This window comes from Coregonus clupeaformis, unplaced genomic scaffold, assembly GCF_020615455.1.
Source record: "Coregonus clupeaformis isolate EN_2021a unplaced genomic scaffold, ASM2061545v1 scaf0873, whole genome shotgun sequence".
NCBI lineage: Eukaryota > Metazoa > Chordata > Actinopteri > Salmoniformes > Salmonidae > Coregonus > Coregonus clupeaformis.
The window spans coordinates 55,001-74,295 of NW_025534327.1; the positions used below are offsets into that span (position 1 = coordinate 55,001).

The following is a 19,295-nucleotide window of genomic DNA, read 5'->3' on the forward strand; positions in this document are numbered from 1 at the left end:
GCTCTCTCTCTCTCTCTCCGCTCTCTCTCTCTCTCCGCTCTCTCTCTCTGCTCTCTCTCCTCCAGGAGCAGGATCTGTTCTTCTTCCATGATCTGTCTCCAGGCAGCTGTTTCTTCCTGCCTAAAGGATCCTTCATCTACAACAGTCTTGTGGACTTTATCAGGGTGAGTAGAAGTCATAACCTGTTATAACCCTAACCTATAGTAGACCTATAGGATCTTTCTAGTGGACTTTCTCTGGGTGATGTCTCTGTCATTGCCTTAAGATAGACAGCCCAATAGAATGTAAACTCACTGTCTGTTCTATGTCTGATAGCCTTCCCTGTCTCTCTATAGAGTGAACACTGTGATTATAGCTCTATGTAATGTACAGTATATCTCTACCCCCTATAGGTTAGGGTTATGGATAGATCTATATGTAATGTACAGCGGTTTCTAGCGGTTTCCAGCGGTTTCTAGCGGTTGTGGCTGAATGGAAGCAAGTCCCCTCAGCAATGTTCCAACATCTAGTGGAAAGCCTTCCCAGAAGAGTGGAGGCTGTTATAGCAGCAAAGGGGGGGACCAACTCCATATTAATGCCCATGATTTTGGAATGAGATGTTCAACGAGCAGGTGTCCACATACTTTTGGTCATGTAGTGTATGGAGTATATATTATGTCTCTGTCTCTCTAGACTGAGTACCGTAAGCGAGGCTTCCAGGAGGTGGTAACCCCTAACATCTATAACAGTAAGCTGTGGCAGACATCAGGTCACTGGCAGCACTACAGCGACAACATGTTCTCCTTCGAGGTGGAGAAGGAGGTGTTCGCCCTCAAACCTATGAACTGCCCCGGACACTGGTGAGTACTGAGCTGGCCTGGTTACCCATAGTCACCAATCTAACTCTGTCTGTTGCTCGCTCGCTGTCTCTGTCTCTCTCGCTCTGTCTCGCTCTGTCTTGCTCTCTCTCTCGCTCTCTCTCGCTCTGTCTCTCTCTGTCTCTCTCGCTCTGTCTACGCTCTGTCTCGCTCTCTCTGTCTATCTCTCTATGTCTGTCTCTGTCTCTGTCTATCTCTCTCGATCTGTCTCTCTGTCTCGCTCTCACTCTCTCTGTCTCACTCTCTCTGTCTCACTCTGTCTCACTCTGTCTCACTCTCTCTGTCTCACTCTGTCTCGCTCCGTCTGTCTCGCTCTGTCGCTCCGTCTGTCTCGCTCTGTCGATCGGTCTGTCTCGGTCTCTGTCTGTCTCTGTCTGTCTCGCTCTGTCTGTCTCGCTCTGTCTGTCTCGCTCTGTCTGTCTCGCTCTGTCTCGCTCTCTCTGTCTCGCTCTCTCTGTCTCGCTCTCTCTGTCTCGCTCTCTGTCTGTCTCGGTCTCGGTCTCTGTCTGTCTCGCTCTGTCTCTCTATGTCTGTCTCTGTCTATCTCTGTCTCGCTCTGTCTCTGTCTCACTCGCTCGGTCGGTCTGTCTCTCGCTCCGTCTGTCTCGCTCTGTCGGTCGGTCTGTCTCGGTGTCTGTCTGTCTCTCTCGCTCTAACTCTCTCGCTCTGTCTGTCTCGGTCTCTGTCTGTCTCGGTCTGTCTCTGTCTCACTCTGTCTCGCTCTGTCGGTCGGTCTGTCTCTCGCTCTGTCTGTCTGTCTCTATCTCTCTGTCTGTCTCGGTCGCTGTCTGTCTCGGTCGCTGTCTGTCTCGGTCGCTGTCTGTCTCGGTCGCTGTCTGTCTCGGTCGCTGTCTGTCTCGGTCGCTGTCTGTCTCGGTCGCTGTCTGTCTCGGTCTCTGTCTGTCTCGGTCTCTGTCTGTCTCGGTCTCTGTCTGTCTCGGTCTCTGTCTGTCTCGGTCTCTGTCTGTCTCGGTCTCTGTCTGTCTCGGTCTCTGTCTGTCTCGGTCTCTGTCTGTCTCGGTCTCTGTCTGTCTCGGTCTCTGTCGGTCTCTGTCGGTCTCGGTCTCTGTCGGTCTCGGTCTCGGTCTCTGTCGGTCTCTGTCGGTCTCGGTCTCGGTCTCTGTCGGTCTCGGTCTCTGTCGGTCTCGGTCTCGGTCTCTGTCGGTCTCGGTCTCTGTCTCGCTCCGTCTGTCTCGCTCCGTCTGTCTCGCTCCGTCTGTCTCGCTCCGTCTGTCTCGCTCCGTCTGTCTCGCTCCGTCTGTCTCGCTCCGTCTGTCTCGCTCCGTCTGTCTCGCTCCGTCTGTCTGTCTGTCTGTCTCGCTCTGTCTGTCTGTCTGTCTCTCTCCGTCTGTCTCTCTCCGTCTGTCTCGCTCCGTCTGTCTCGCTCCGTCTGTCTCGCTCCGTCTGTCTCGCTCCGTCTGTCTCGCTCCGTCTGTCTCGCTCCGTCTGTCTCGCTCTGTCTGTCTGTCTCTCTCGCTCTGTCTGTCTGTCTCTCTCGCTCTGTCTCGCTCTGTCTCTGTCTGTCTCGCTCTGTCTGTCTGTCTCGCTCTGTCTGTCTCTTTGTCTCGCTCTGTCTGTCTGTCTCACTCGGTCTGTCTGTCTGTCTGTCTGTCTCGCTCTGTCTGTCTGTCTCACTCGGTCTGTCTGTCTGTCTGTCTGTCTCGCTCTGTCTGTCTGTCTCACTCGGTCTGTCTGTCTGTCTGTCTCTCTCACTCTCTCTCCTCCCCCCTCCCCTTCTCTAGTCTGATGTTTGACCACCGGCCACGGTCCTGGAGGGAGCTGCCTCTGCGACTGGCTGACTTCGGCGTGCTGCATCGTAATGAGCTTTCTGGCGCTCTGACTGGTCTGACCCGTGTACGACGCTTCCAGCAGGACGACGCCCACATCTTCTGCACCATGGACCAGGTAAGCATTATGGGGACTGTAGTATACAGGGCATTTGGACATTTTTCAGACCACTTCACCTTTTCCACATTTTGTTATGTTACAGCCTTATTCTAAAACTGATTAAATTGTTTTTTCCCCTCATCAATCTACACACGATACCCCATAATGACAAAGCAAAAACGGGTAGAGAAAGTTTTGCAAATGTATAAAAAAAACGGAAATATAACATTTACATAAGTATTCAGACCCTTTACTCAGTACTTTATTGAAGCACCTTTGGCAGCGATTACAGCCTCTAGTCTTCTTGGGTATGACGCTACAAGCTTGGCACACCTGTATTTGGGGAGTTTCTCCCATTCTTCTCTGCAGATCCTCTCAAGCTCTGTCAGGTTGGATGGGGAGCATCGCTGCACAGCTATTTTCAGGTCTTTCCAGAGATGTTTGATTGGGTTCAAGTCCGGGCTCTGGCTGGGCTACTCAAGGACATTCAGAGACTTGTCCCGAAGCCACTCCTGCGTTGTCTTGGCAGTGTGCTTAGGGTTGTTGTCCTGTTGGAAGGTGAACCTTCGCCCCCAGTCTGAGGTCCTGAGCGCTCTGGAGCAGGTTTTCATCAAGGATCTCTCTGTACTTTGCTCCGTTCATCTTTCCCTCGATCCTGACTAGTCTCCCAGTCCCTGCTGCTGAAAAACATCCACATGGTGCTGCCACCACCATGCTTCACCGTAGGGATGGTGCCAGGTTTCCTCCAGACGTGACACTGAGGAGTGGCTTCCGTCTGGCAACTCTACCATAAAGGCCTGATTGGTGGAGTACTGCAGAGATGGTTGTCCTTCTGGAAGGTTCTCCCATCTCCACAGAGGAACTCTAGAGCTCTGTCAGTGACCATTGGGTTCTTGGTCACCTCCCTGACCAAGGCCCTTCTCCCCTGATCGCTCAGTTTGGCCGGGCGGCCAGCTCTAGGAAGAGTCTTGGTGGTTCCAAACTTGATGGAGGCCACCGTTTTCTTGGGGACCTTCAATGCTGCAGACATTTTTTGGTACCCTTCCCAGATCTGTGCCTTAACACAATCCTGTCTCGGAGCTCTACGGACAATTCCTTCTACCTCATGGCTTGGTTTTTGCTCTGACATGCACTGTCAACTGTGGGACCTTATATATAGACAGGTGTGTGCCTTTCCAAGTAATGTCCAATCAATTGAATTTACCACAGGTGGACTCCAATCAAGTTGTAGAAACATCTCAAGGATGATCAATGGATACAGGATGCACCTGAGCTCAATTTTGAGTCTCCTAGCAAATGGTCTGAATACTTATGTAAATAAGGTATTTCTGTTCTTTTTTTTCTTCATACATTTGCACATTTCTTAAAACCTGTTTTCATTATGGGGTATTGTGTGCAGATTGAGGGAAAATTGTTTTATTTAATCAATTTTAGAATAACTCTGTAATGTAACAAAATGTGGAGAAAGTCGAGGGGTCTGAATACTTTCCTAATGCACTGTATCTCCTGCATCATGGACCAGGTCAGCATTATGAGGACTAGTCTATATAGGGCTGTGAATTACCAGGGACTTTACCATACTTAGGTGCTGATACGATATGTATTGTGATTCTCACTATTTTATGTGTATTACGATTCGATGTTCCAAACATATTAATATGCCATTTAGCAGATGCTTTTATCCAAAGTGACTTACAGTCATGTGCGCATACATTTTTACGTATGGGTGGTCCCGGGGATCGAACCCACTACCTTGGCGTTACAAGCGCCGTGCTCTACCAGCTGAGCTACAGAGGACCACATTATGTCTGCAGAGGGACGAGAACTACACTGTTCAATGGAAGCTTCTCTAACAAAATCAAATCAAATGTTATTGGTCGCATACACATATTCAGCAGATGTTATTGCAGGTGTAGTGAAAATGCTTGTGTTCCTAGCTCCAACAGTGCAGTAATATCTAACAATTCACAGCAAAACACAAATCTAATATAAAAAGTTAAATAAATATAGAAATATTAGGACGATCAATGTCAGAGTCCGGAGTATAAATATATATGTATATATACACTATCGGTCAAAAGTTTTAGAACACCTACTCATTCAAGGGTTTTTCTTATTTTTACTATTTTCTACATTGTAGAATAATAGTGAAGACATCAAAACTATGAAATAAGAAATATGGAATCACGTAGTAACCAAAAAACCTTTCTGTCCAAAAAGTGAACATTGGAACATTATTTACGTCTGAATGTTAAGAATGGTTAGTGGGGACCTAAAGAATAATCATGTCCGGGATGCTGACCTTCTACGCAGAGTTGCAAAGAAAAAGCCATATCTCAGACTGCCCATCTTAATCTTTTTCTTTTTATTGGCCAGTTTGAGATATGGTTCTTTTTTGCAACTCTGCCTAGAAGGTCAGCATCCCGGAGTCGCCCTCTTCACTGTTGACGTTGAGACTGGTGTTTTTGGGGTACTATTTAATGAAGCTGCCAGTTGAGGACCTGTGAGGCGTCTGTTTCTCAAACTAGACACTTTAATGTACACTGCTCAAAAAAAAAAAAGGGAACACTTAAACAACACAATGGAACTCCAAGTCAATCACACTTCTGTGAAATCAAACTGTCCACTTAGGAAGCAACACTGATTGACAATACATTTCACATGCTGTTGTGCAAATGGAATAGACAACAGGTGGAAATTATAGGCAATTAGCAAGACACCCCCCATAAAGAAGTGGTTCTGCAGGTGGTGACCACAGACCACTTCTCAGTTCCTATGCTTCCTGGCTGATGTTTTGGTCACTTTTGAATGCTGGCGGTGCTTTCACTCTAGTGGTAGCATGAGACGGAGTCTACAACCCACACAAGTGGCTCAGGTAGTGCAGCTCATCCAGGATGGCACATCAATGCGAGCTGTGGCAAGAAGGTTTGCTGTGTCTGTCAGCGTAGTGTCCAGAGCATGGAGGCGCTACCAGGAGACAGGCCAGTACATCAGGAGACGTGGAGGAGGCCGTAGGAGGGCAACAACCCAGCAGCAGGACCGCTACCTCCGCCTTTTGTGCAAGGAGGAGCAGGAGGAGCACTGCCAGAGCCCTGCAAAATGACCTCCAGCAGGCCACAAATGTGCATGTGTCTGCTCAAACGGATAGAAACAGACTCCATGAGGGGTGGTATGAGGGCCCGACGTCCACAGGTGGGGGTTGTGCTTACAGCCCAACACCGTGCAGGACGTTTGGCATTTGCCAGAGAACTCCAAGATTGGCAAATTCGCCACTGGCGCCTGTGCTCTTCACAGATCAAAGCAGGTTCACACTGAGCACGTGACAGACGTGACAGAGTCTGGAGACGCCGTGGAGAACGTTCTGCTGCCTGCAACATCCTCCAGCATGACCGGTTTGGCGGTGGGTCAGTCATGGTGTGGGGTGGCATTTCTTTGGGGGCCGCACAGCCCTCCATGTGCTTTCGCCAGAGGTAGCCTGACTGCCATTAGGTACCGAGATGAGATCCTCAGACCCCCTTGTGAGACCATATGCTGGTGCGGTTGGCCCTGGGTTCCTCCTAATGCAAGACAATGCTAGACCTCATGCGGCTGGAGTGTGTCAGCAGTTCCTGCAAGAGGGAGGCATTGATGCTATGGACTGGCCTGCCCGTTCCCCAGACCTGAATCCAATTGAGCACATCTGGGACATCATGTCTCGCTCCATCCACCAACGCCACGTTGCACCACAGACTGTCCAGGAGTTGGCGGATGCTTTAGTCCAGGTCTGGGAGGAGATCCCTCAGGAGACCATCCGCCACCTCATCAGGAGCATGCCCAGGCGTTGTAGGGAGGTCATACAGGCACGTGGAGGCCACACACACTACTGAGCCTCATTTTGACTTGTTTTAAGGACATTACATCAAAGATGGATCAGCCTGTAGTGTGGTTTTCCACTTTAATTTTGAGGGTGACTCCAAATCCAGACCTCCATGGGTTGATACATTTGATTTCCATTGATTAATTTTTGTGTGATTTTGTTGTCAGCACATTCAACTATGTAAAGAAAAAAGTATTTAATAAGATTATTTCATTCATTCAGATCTAGGATGTGTTATTTTAGTGTTCCCTTTATTTTTTTGAGCAGTGTAGTTTGATCAGTCAGCAAAATAAAAGTGGCTGCCTATTTAAAAAGATGGCGAATACTAATACTGACACTACTAATATCTGATCTACTGTAGCTATCAATACTAATACTGACACTACTAATATCTGATCTGCTGTAGCTATCAATACTAATACTGACACTACTAATATCTGATCTACTGTAGCTATCAATACTAATACTGACACTACTAATATCTGATCTACTGTAGCTATCAATACTAATACTGACACTACTAATATCTGATCTGCTGTAGCTATCAATACTAATACTGACACTACTAATATCTGATCTGCTGTAGCTATCAGTACTAATACTGACACTACTAATATCTGATCTGCTGTAGCTATCAATACTAATACTGACACTACTAATATCTGATCTACTGTAGCTATCAATACTAATACTGACACTACTAATATCTGATCTACTGTAGCTATCAGTACTAATACTGACACTACTAATATCTGATCTGCTGTAGCTATCAATACTAATACTGACACTACTAATATCTGATCTACTGTAGCTATCAGTACTAATACTGACACTACTAATATCTGATCTGCTGTAACTATCAATACTAATACTGACACTACTAATATCTGATCTACTGTAGCTATCAATACTAATACTGACACTACTAATATCCGATCTGCTGTAGCTATCAATACTAATACTGACACTACTAATATCTGATTTGCTGTAGCTATCAATACTAATACTGACACTACTAATATCTGATCTGCTGTAGCTATCAATACTAATACTGACACTAATATCTGATCTGCTGTAGCTATCAATACTAATACTGACACTACTAATATCTGATCTGCTGTAGCTATCAATACTAATACTGACACTACTAATATCTGATCTGCTGTAGCTATCAATACTAATACTGACACTACTAATATCTGATCTACTGTAGCTATCAGTACTAATACTGACACTACTAATATCTGATCTACTGTAGCTATCAATACTAATACTGACACTACTAATATCTGATCTGCTGTAGCTATCAATACTAATACTGACACTACTAATATCTGATCTACTGTAGCTATCAGTACTAATACTGACACTACTAATATCTGATCTACTGTAGCTATCAGTACTAATACTGACACTACTAATATCTGATCTGCTGTAGCTATCAATACTAATACTGACACTACTAATATCTGATCTACTGTAGCTATCAGTACTAATACTGACACTACTAATATCTGATCTGCTGTAACTATCAATACTAATACTGACACTACTAATATCTGATCTACTGTAGCTATCAATACTAATACTGACACTACTAATATCTGATCTGCTGTAGCTATCAATACTAATACTGACACTACTAATATCTGATCTGCTGTAGCTATCAATACTAATACTGACACTACTAATATCTGATCTGCTGTAGCTATCAATACTAATACTGACACTAATATCTGATCTGCTGTAGCTATCAATACTAATACTGACACTACTAATATCTGATCTGCTGTAGCTATCAATACTAATACTGACACTACTAATATCTGATCTGCTTTAGCTATCAATACTAATACTGACACTACTAATATCTGATCTACTGTAGCTATCAGTACTAATACTGACACTACTAATATCTGATCTACTGTAGCTATCAATACTAATACTGACACTACTAATATCTGATCTGCTGTAGCTATCAATACTAATACTGACACTACTAATATTCTGATCTACTGTAAGCTATCAGTACTAATACTGACACTACTAATATCTGATCTGCTGTAGCTATCAATACTAATACTGACACTACTAATATCTGATCTACTGTAGCTATCAGTACTAATACTGACACTACTAATATCTGATCTGCTGTAGCTATCAATACTAATACTGACACTACTAATATCTGATCTGCTGTAGCTATCAATACTAATACTGACACTACTAATATCTGATCTGCTGTAGCTATCAATACTGATACTACTAATATCTGATCTACTGTAGCTATCAGTACTAATACTGACACTACTAATATCTGATCTGCTGTAGCTATCAATACTAATACTGACACTACTAATATCTGATCTGCTGTAGCTATCAATACTAATACTGACACTACTAATATCTGATCTGCTGTAGCTATCAGTACTGATACTGACACTACTAATATCTGATCTGCTGTAGCTATCAATACTGATACTGACACTACTAATATCTGATCTGCTGTAGCTATCAATACTAATACTGACACTACTAATATCTGATCTACTGTAGCTATCAGTACTAATACTGACACTACTAATATCTGATCTATCAGTGTTGTGTTTTTCTGCTTCTCCATGTAGCCGCTCAGTTAACTCGTTCCATCCTGGGAAAAACCACGAAGACTCTTCCTGAGCACCATTTCTGTTTTCTCACCATTTAAGACACCTAAAGCTGTAGGAACGTTGTAGTGGGGTTGTTTTTGACGTGATGTTGTCTTTTCCTAAACCTACAGATTGAGGAGGAGATTAAGGGTTGTCTGGACTTCCTGCGTACGGTCTACGACTGTTTTGGTTTCTCCTTCAAACTCAACCTGTCCACCCGGCCTGAGAAGTTCCTGGGAGAACCCGCGGTCTGGGATCAGGCTGAGAAGGTAACGAAACTTAGACTTTATAAAGGGTTTATTAAGTTTCAATATCACGGGCCTCCCGAGTGGCCACTAGAGATCCTGGTTCGAGTCCAGGCCGCGACCGGGAGACCCATGGGGCGGCACACAATTGGCCCTGCGTCGTCCAGGTTAGGGGAGGGTTTGGCCGGCAGGGATGTTCTTGTCCCATCGCGCACTAGCGACTCCTGTGGCGGGCCGGGTGCAGTGTACGCTGACTCAGTCGCCAGGTGTACAGTGTTTCCTCCGGCACATTGGTGTGGCAGGCTTCCGGGTTAAGCGGGCACTGTGTCAAGAAGCAGTGCGGCTCGGTTGGGTTGTGTTTCGGAGGACGCACGACTTTCGACCTTCGCCTCTCCCGTGTCCGTACTGGAGTTGTAGCGATGGGACAAGACTGTAACAACCAATTGGATACCACGAAATTGGGGAGAAAAAGGGGGTAAATAAAATAAGATATATATACATACACACAGTGGGGAGAACAAGTATTTGATAAACTGCAGATTTTGCAGGTTTTCCTACTTACAAAGCATGTAGAGGTCTGTAATTTTTATCATAGGTACATTTCAACTGTGAGAGACGGAATCTAAAACAAAAATCCAGAAAATCACATTGTATGATATTTAAGTAATTAATTTGCATTTTATTGCATGACATAAGTATTTGATACATCAGAAAAGCAGAACTTTATATTTGGTACAGAAACCTTTGTTTGCAATTACAGAGATCATACGTTTCCTGTAGGTCTTGACCAGGTTTGCACACACTGCAGCAGGGATTTTGGCCCACTCCTCCATACAGACCTTCTCCAGATCCTTCAGGTTTCGGGGCTGTCGCTGGGCAATACGGACTTTCAGCTCCCTCCAATTATTTTCTATTGGGTTCAGGTCTGGAGACTGGCTAGGCCACTCCAGGACCTTGAGATGCTTCTTACGGAGCCACTCCTTAGTTGCCCTGGCTGTGTGTTTCGGGTCGTTGTCATGCTGGAAGACCCAGCCACGACCCATCTTCAATGCTCTTACTGAGGGAAGGAGGTTGTTGGCCAAGATCTCGCGATACATGGCCCCATCCATCCTCCCCTCAATACGGTGCAGTCGTCCTGTCCCATTTGCAGAAAAGCATCCGCAAAGAATGATGTTTCCACCTCCATGCTTCACGGTTGGGATGGTGTTCTTGGGGTTGTACGCATACTTCTTCTTTAGACCAAAAAGCTCTATTTTTGTCTCATCAGACCACATGACCTTCTCCCATTCCTCCTCTGGATCATCCAGATGGTCATTGGCAAACTTCAGACAGGCCTGGACATGCGCTGGCTTGAGCAGGGGGACCTTATGTGCGCTGCAGGATTTTAATCCATGACGGCGTAGTGTGTTACTAATGGTTTTCTTTGAGACTGTGGTCCCAGCTCTCTTCAGGTCATTGACCAGGTCCTGCCGTGTAGTTCTGGGCTGATCCCTCACCTTCCTCATGATCATTGATGCCCCACGAGGTGAGATCTTGCATGGAGCCCCAGACCGAGGGTGATTGACCGTCATCTTGAACTTCTTCCATTTTCTAATAATTGCGCCAACAGTTGTTGCCTTCTCACCAAGCTGCTTGCCTATTGTCCTGTAGCCCATCCCAGCCTTGTGCAGGTCTACAATTTTATCCCTGATGTCCTTACACAGCTCTCTGGTCTTGGCCATTGTGGAGAGGTTGGAGTCTGTTTGATTGAGTGTGTGGACAGGTGTCTTTTATACAGGTAACGAGTTCAAACAGGTGCAGTTAATACAGGTAATGAGTGGAGAACAGGAGGGCTTTTTAAAGAAAAACTAACAGGTCTGTGAGAGCCGGAATTCTTACTGGTTGGTAGGTGATCAAATACTTATGTCATGCAATAAAATGCAAATTAATTACTTAAAAATCATACAATGTGATTTTCTGGATTTTTGTTTTAGATTCCGTCTCTCACAGTTGAAGTTGAAGTGTACCTATGATAAAAATGACAGAGCTCTACATGCTTTGTAAGTAGGAAAACCTGCAAAATCGGCAGTGTATCAAATACTTGTTCTCCCGACTGTGTGTGTATGTATGTAAATATATATATATATATATATTTATAACTAGAAAATAACAGTAAAAAAAAAGTTTCAATGTCACATGCAAGAAAAGTGAAATGGCATTCTTGCAGCTTTAACCCCAACAATGCAGTAATCAGTAACAATGTAGTACTAAAAATAACAAGGTACAACAAAAACACACAATCTAAAAATAAGAACACAATAAATTAAGTAAGCATATTATATACAGGGTCAGTTATTTACAATGTGCAGGGATACTGGAGTGATACAGGTAGATATGTATAGGGGTCAGGTGACTATATACAGGGTCAGTTCAATACCATATTAACAATGTGCAGGGATACTGGAGTGATGGAGGTAGATACAGTGGGGGAAAAAAGTATTTAGTCAGCCACCAATTGTGCAAGTTCTCCCACTTAAAAAGATGAGAGAGGCCTGTAATTTTCATCATAGGTACACATCAACTATGACAGACAAAATGAGAAATAAAATCCAGAAAATCACATTGTAGGATTTTTAATGAATTTATTTGCAAATTATGGTGGAAAATAAGTATTTGGTCAATAACAAAAGTTTCTCAATACTTTGTTATATACCCTTTGTTGGCAATGACACAGGTCAAACGTTTTCTGTAAGTCTTCACAAGGTTTTCACACACTGTTGCTGGTATTTTGGCCCATTCCTCCATGCAGATCTCCTCTAGAGCAGTGATGTTTTGGGGCTGTCGCTGGGCAACACGGACTTTCAACTCCCCTCCAAAGATTTTCTATGTGGTTGAGATCTGGAGACTGGCTAGGCCACTCCAGGACCTTGAAATGCTTCTTACGAAGCCACTCCTTCGTTGCCCGGGCGGTGTGTTTGGGATCATTGTCATGCTGAAAGACCCAGCCACGTTTCATCTTCAATGCCCTTTGCTGATGGAAGGAGGTTTTCACTCAAAATCTCACGATACATGGCCCATCATTCTTTCCTTTACACGGATCAGTCGTCCTGGTCCCTTTGCAGAAAAACAGCCCCAAAGCATGATGTTTCCACCCCCATGCTTCACAGTAGGTATGGTGTTCTTTGGATGCAACTCAGCATTCTTTGTCCTCCAAACACGATTTGTTGAGTTTTTACCAAAAAGTTCTATTTTGGTTTCATCTGACCATATGACATTCTCCCAATCCTCTTCTGGATCATCCAAATGCACTCTAGCAAACTTCAGACGGGCCTGGACATGTACTGGCTTAAGCAGGGGGACACGTCTGGCACTGCAGGATTTGAGTCCCTGGCGGCGTAGTGTGTTACTGATGGTAGGCTTTGTTACTTTGGTCCCAGCTCTCTGCAGGTCATTCACTAGGTCCCCCCGTGTGGTTCTGGGATTTTTGCTCACCGTTCTTGTGATCATTTTGACCCCACGGGGTGAGATCTTGCGTGGAGCCCCAGATCGAGGGAGATTATCAGTGGTCTTGTATGTCTTCCATTTCCCTAATAACTGCTCCCACAGTTGATTTCTTCAAACCAAGCTGCTTACCTATTGCAGATTCAGTCTTCCCAGCCTGGTGCAGATCTACAATTTTGTTTCTGGTGTCCTTTGACAGCTCTTTGGTCTTGGCCATAGTGGAGTTTGGAGTGTGACTGTTTGAGGTTGTGGACAGGTGTCTTTTATACTGATAACAAGTTCAAACAGGTGCCATTAATACAGGTAACGAGTGGATGACAGAGGAGCCTCTTAAAGAAGAAGTTACAGGTCTGTGAGAGCCAGAAATCTTGCTTGTTTGTAGGTGTCCAAATACTTATTTTCCACCATAATTTGCAAATAAATTCATAAAAAATCCTACAATGTGATTTTCTGGATTTTTTCTCCTCAATTTGTCTGTCATAGTTGACGTGTACCTATGATGAAAATTACAGGCCTCTCTCATCTTTTTAAGTGGGAGAACTTGCACAATTGGTGGCTGACTAAATACTTTTTTCCCCCACTGTATGTATAGGGGTAAGGTGACTAGGCATCAGGATATAAGATAAACAGAGTAGCAGCAGCTTGTGTGTGTGTGTGTGTGTGTGTGTGTAGTCAGTATAAATGTATGTGCATATATGTGTGTGTGAAAAGATGAGTGTGTGTTGGAGTGTCAGAGTGCGTAGTGTGTATGGCCCTGTGAGTGTGTGTAGAGACAGAGCAAAAATAATAATAAAATTCAACTCGGTCTGTGTAGCTATTTAGTTAGCCATTTATCAGTCATATTGCTTGGAGGTAGAAGCTGTTCAGGAGCCTGTTGGTGCCAGACGTGATGCTCCGGCACCGCCGCAGTTCGGAAGCAGAGAGAACAGGCTATGGGTTGGAGGTAGAAGCTGTTCAGGAGCCTGGTGGTGCCAGACTTGGTGCTCCGGAAGCAGAGAGAACAGGCTATGGCTTGGGTGGCTGGAGTCTTTAACGATTTTCCGGACCTTCCTTTCACACCGCCTGATATAGAGGTTCTGGATGGGAGGGCTGTCGGCCCCAGTGATGTACTGGGCTGTCCTGGTATAGAGGTTCTGGATGGCAGGGAGTTCGGCCCCAGTGATGTACTGGGCTGTCCTGGTATAGAGGTTCTGGATGGGAGGGCTCTCGGCCCCAGTGATGTACTGGGCTGTCCTGGTATAGAGGTTCTGGATGGGAGGGAGCTCTGATATAGAGGTTCTGGATGGCAGGGAGCTCTGATATAGAGGTTCTGGATGGCAGGGAGTTCGGCCCCAGTGATGTACTGGGCTGTCCTGGTATAGAGGTCCTGGATGGCAGGGAGCTCTGATATAGAGGTTCTGGATGGCAGGGAGCTCTGATATAGAGGTTCTGGATGGCAGGGAGCTCTGATATAGAGGTTCTGGATGGCAGGGAGCTCGGCCCCAGTGATGTACTGGGCTGTCCTGGTATAGAGGTTCTGGATGGGAGGGCTGTCGGCCCCAGTGATGTACTGGGCTGTCCTGGTATAGAGGTTCTGGATGGCAGGGAGTTCGGCCCCAGTGATGTACTGGGCTGTCCTGATATAGAGGTTCTGGATGGGAGGGCTCTCGGCCCCAGTGATGTACTGGGCTGTCCTGGTATAGAGGTTCTGGATGGGAGGGAGCTCGGCCCCAGTGATGTACTGGGCTGTCCTGATATAGAGGTTCTGGGTGGGAGGGGCTTTCGGCCCCAGTGATGTACTGGGCTGTCCTGGTATAGAGGTTCTGGATGGCAGGGAGCTCGGCCCCAGTGATGTACTGGGCTGTCCTGGTATAGAGGTTCTGGATGGCAGGGGAGTTCGGCCCCAGTGATGTACTGGGCTGTCCTGGTATAGAGGTTCTGGATGGGAGGGCTGTCGGCCCCAGTGATGTACTGGGCTGTCCTGGTATAGAGGTCCTGGATGGCAGGGAGTTCGGCCCCAGTGATGTACTGGGCTGTCCTGGTATAGAGGTTCTGGATGGCAGGGCTCTCGGCCCCAGTGATGTACTGGGCTGTTTATGAAGGGTTAATGCGAAGACTAAAGGGTTTGTAAAGTTATGCACATACTGGAGATATGTGGTTGTTTTACCTTAGTTGAAGTGGTTATGGATAAGAGTTTCTGTTAAATGACCAAAATGTAAGTTGAAGCAGCCTTGCTCCAACCTTAACCCTGTTCTCTCCTGTGTGGCTGCAGCAACTGGAGAACAGTCTGAATGAGTTTGGAGAGAAGTGGGTCCTCAACCCTGGAGACGGGGCCTTCTACGGACCAAAGGTAAGGCACCAATGTTGTCATGTTGTATTGATTGAACTTCATAAGGATGGAAAGGTCATGTGTTGTATGAACTCTGTCAAACTAACTCATCATTGAGGAATGGAAACATTACATCATGCTGTGTGTTATGCCCTGTTGTAGATCGACATCCAGATCAAGGATGCCATTGGTCGATACCACCAGTGTGCCACTATCCAGCTGGACTTCCAGCTACCAATCCGCTTCAACCTCACCTTCGTCAGGTAACACTTCCTCTGACGTCTCTGTAACACAGCGTGCGATTGGTTGCTAGACAGGAGTTTGTTGACAGAGCAGCGACGTGATTGATCATATTATTTCTGAAGTTCTTCTGTAGTTGGGGTTTGTCAACTGAGAACAGCGGCACTTTGTGGTGGAACTAAAGAGCATTTTGAGGACTTTCTTTTTACGTTAGATGTGTGTGATGGAAACCTGTATTCTCCCTCTCTTGTGTGTGATGGAAACCTGTATTCTCCCTCTCTCTGTGTGTGATGGAAACCTGTATTCTCCCTCTCTCTCTGTGTGTGATGGAAACCTGTATTCTCCCTCTCTGTGTGTGATGGAAACCTGTATTCTCCCTCTCTCTCTGTGTGTGATGGAAACCTGTATTCTCCCTCTCTCTCTGTGTGTGATGGAAACCTGTATTCTCCCCTCTCTGTGTGTGATGGAAACCTGTATTCTCCCTCTCTGTGTGTGATGGAAACCTGTATTCTCCCTCTCTCTGTGTGTGATGGAAACCTGTATTCTCCCGCTCTCTGTGTGTGATGGAAACCTGTATTCTCCCTTCTCTCTGTGTGTGATGGAAACCTGTATTCTCCCTCTCTCTCTGTGTGTGATGGAAACCTGTATTCTCCCTCTCTGTGTGTGATGGAAACCTGTATTCTCCCTCTCTGTGTGTGATGGAAACCTGTATTCTCCCTCTCTGTGTGTGTGATGGAAACCTGTATTCTCCCTCTCTCTGTGTGTGATGGAAACCTGTATTCTCCCTCTCTGTGTGTGATGGAAACCTGTATTCTCCCTCTCTCTGTGTGTGTGATGGAAACCTGTATTCTCCCCTCTCTCTGTGTGTGATGGAAACCTGTATTCTCCCTCTCTGTGTGTGATGGAAACCTGTATTCTCCCTCTCTGTGTGTGATGGAAACCTGTATTCTCCCTCTCTCGTGTGTGATGGAAACCTGTATTCTCCCTCTCTGTGTGTGATGGAAACCTGTATTCTCCCTCTCTGTGTGTGATGGAAACCTGTATTCTCCCTCTCTCTCGTGTGTGATGGAAACCTGTATTCTCCCTCTCTGTGTGTGATGGAAACCTGTATTCTCCCTCTCTGTGTGTGATGGAAACCTGTATTCTCCCTCTCTGTGTGTGATGGAAACCTGTATTCTCCCTCTCTCTGTGTGTGATGGAAACCTGTATTCTCCCTCTCTCTGTGTGTGATGGAAACCTGTATTCTCCCTCTCTGTGTGTGATGGAAACCTGTATTCTCCCTCTCTCTGTGTGTGATGGAAACCTGTATTCTCCCTCTCTCTGTGTGTGATGGAAACCTGTATTCTCCCTCTCTGTGTGTGATGGAAACCTGTATTCTCCCTCTCTGTGTGTGATGGAAACCTGTATTCTCCCTCTCTGTGTGTGTGATGGAAACCTGTATTCTCCCTCTCTCTGTGTGTGATGGAAACCTGTATTCTCCCTCTCTGTGTGTGATGGAAACCTGTATTCTCCCTCTCTGTGTGTGATGGAAACCTGTATTCTCCCTCTCTGTGTGTGATGGAAACCTGTATTCTCCCTCTCTCTGTGTGTGATGGAAACCTGTATTCTCCCTCTCTCTCTGTGTGTGATGGAAACCTGTATTCTCCCTCTCTCTCTGTGTGTGATGGAAACCTGTATTCTCCCTCTCTCTCTGTGTGTGATGGAAACCTGTATTCTCCCTCTCTCTCTGTGTGTGATGGAAACCTGTATTCTCCCTCTCTGTGTGTGATGGAAACCTGTATTCTCCCTCTCTCTGTGTGTGTGATGGAAACCTGTATTCTCCCTCTCTCTGTGTGTGTGATGGAAACCTGTATTCTCCCTCTCTCTCTGTGTGTGATGGAAACCTGTATTCTCCCTCTCTCTGTGTGTGATGGAAACCTGTATTCTCCCTCTCTCTCTGTGTGTGATGGAAACCTGTATTCTCCCCTCTCTCCTGTGTGTGATGGAAACCTGTATTCTCCCTCTCTGTGTGTGATGGAAACCTGTATTCTCCCTCTCTCTCTCTGTGTGTGTGATGGAAACCTGTATTCTCCCTCTCTCTCTCTGTGTGTGTGATGGAAAGCTGTATTCTCCCTCTCTCTCTGTGTGTGTGATGGAAACCTGTATTCTCCCTCTCTCTCTGTGTGTGTGATGGAAACCTGTATTCTCCCTCTCTCTCTGTGTGTGATGGAAACCTGTATTCTCCCTCTCTCTCTGTGTGTGATGGAAACCTGTATTCTCCCTCTCTCTGTGTGTGATGGAAACCTGTATTCTCCCTCTCTCTCTGTGTGTGATGGAAACCTGTATTCTCCCTCTCTCTGTGTGTGATGGAAACCTGTATTCTCCCTCTCTCTGTGTGTGATGGAAACCTGTATTCTCCCTCTCTCTGTGTGTGATGGAAACCTGTATTCTCCCTCTCTCTGTGTGTGATGGAAACCTGTATTCTCCCTCTCTCTCTGTGTGTGATGGAAACCTGTATTCTCCCTCTCTGTGTGTGATGGAAACCTGTATTCTCCCTCTCTGTGTGTGATGGAAACCTGTATTCTCCCTCTCTGTGTGTGATGGAAACCTGTATTCTCCCTCTCTGTGTGTGATGGAAACCTGTATTCTCCCTCTCTGTGTGTGATGGAAACCTGTATTCTCCCTCTCTGTGTGTGATGGAAACCTGTATTCTCCCTCTCTGTGTGTGATGGAAACCTGTATTCTCCCCTCTCTGTGTGTGATGGAAACCTGTATTCTCCCTCTCTGTGTGTGATGGAAACCTGTATTCTCTCTCTCTGTGTGTGTGTGATGGAAACCTGTATTCTCTCTCTCTGTGTGTGTGATGGAAACCTGTATTCTCTCTCTCTGTGTGTGTGTGATGGAAACCTGTATTCTCCCTCTCTGTGTGTGATGGAAACCTGTATTCTCCCTCTCTGTGTGTGTGATGGAAACCTGTATTCTCTCTCTCTCTGTGTGTGTGATGGAAACCTGTATTCTCCCTCTCCCTCTCTCTCTGTGTGTGTGATGGAAACCTGTATTCTCCCTCTCTCTCTGTGTGTGATGGAAACTTGTATTCTCCCTCTCTGTGTGTGATGGAAACCTGTATTCTCCCTCTCTGTGTGATGGAAACCTGTATTCTCCCTCTCTGTGTGATGGAAACCTGTATTCTCCCTCTCTCTCTGTGTGTGATGGAAACCTGTATTCTCCCTCTCTGTGTGTGATGGAAACCTGTATTCTCCCTCTCTGTGTGTGATGGAAACCTGTATTCTCCCTCTCTGTGTGTGTGATGGAAACCTGTATTCTCCCTCTCTGTGTGTGATGGAAACCTGTATTCTCCCTCTCTCTCTGTGTGTGATGGAAACCTGTATTCTCCCTCTCTCTCTGTGTGTGTGATGGAAACCTGTATTCTCCCTCTCTCTGTGTGTGATGGAAACCTGTATTCTCCCTCTCTCTCTCTGTGTGTGTGATGGAAACCTGTATTCTCCCTCTCTCTCTGTGTGTGATGGAAACCTGTATTCTCCCTCTCTCTCTGTGTGTGTGATGGAAACCTGTATTCTCTCTCTCTGTGTGTGATGGAAACCTGTATTCTCCCTCTCTCTCTGTGTGTGATGGAAACCTGTATTCTCCCTCTCTCTGTGTGTGATGGAAACCTGTATTCTCCCTCTCTCTCTGTGTGTGATGGAAACCTGTATTCTCCCTCTCTGTGTGTGATGGAAACCTGTATTCTCCCTCTCTCTGTGTGTGATGGAAACCTGTATTCTCCCTCTCTGTGTG

General features: G+C 45.9%; 1 protein-coding gene across 1 annotated transcript in view; it reads left to right on the plus strand.

Moving 5' to 3' along the window:
- The window catches only part of LOC121584341 (threonine--tRNA ligase 1, cytoplasmic), a 69,715-nt gene that overhangs the window by 25,804 nt on the left and 24,616 nt on the right, over positions 1-19,295 (plus strand). The window contains exons 8-13 of the mRNA XM_045216960.1: positions 66-164; positions 673-839; positions 2,600-2,762; positions 9,380-9,517; positions 15,225-15,302; positions 15,444-15,544. Coding sequence (XP_045072895.1) covers positions 66-164; positions 673-839; positions 2,600-2,762; positions 9,380-9,517; positions 15,225-15,302; positions 15,444-15,544 — 746 coding nt within the window. The remainder of the gene's footprint in view (positions 1-65; positions 165-672; positions 840-2,599; positions 2,763-9,379; positions 9,518-15,224; positions 15,303-15,443; positions 15,545-19,295) is intronic.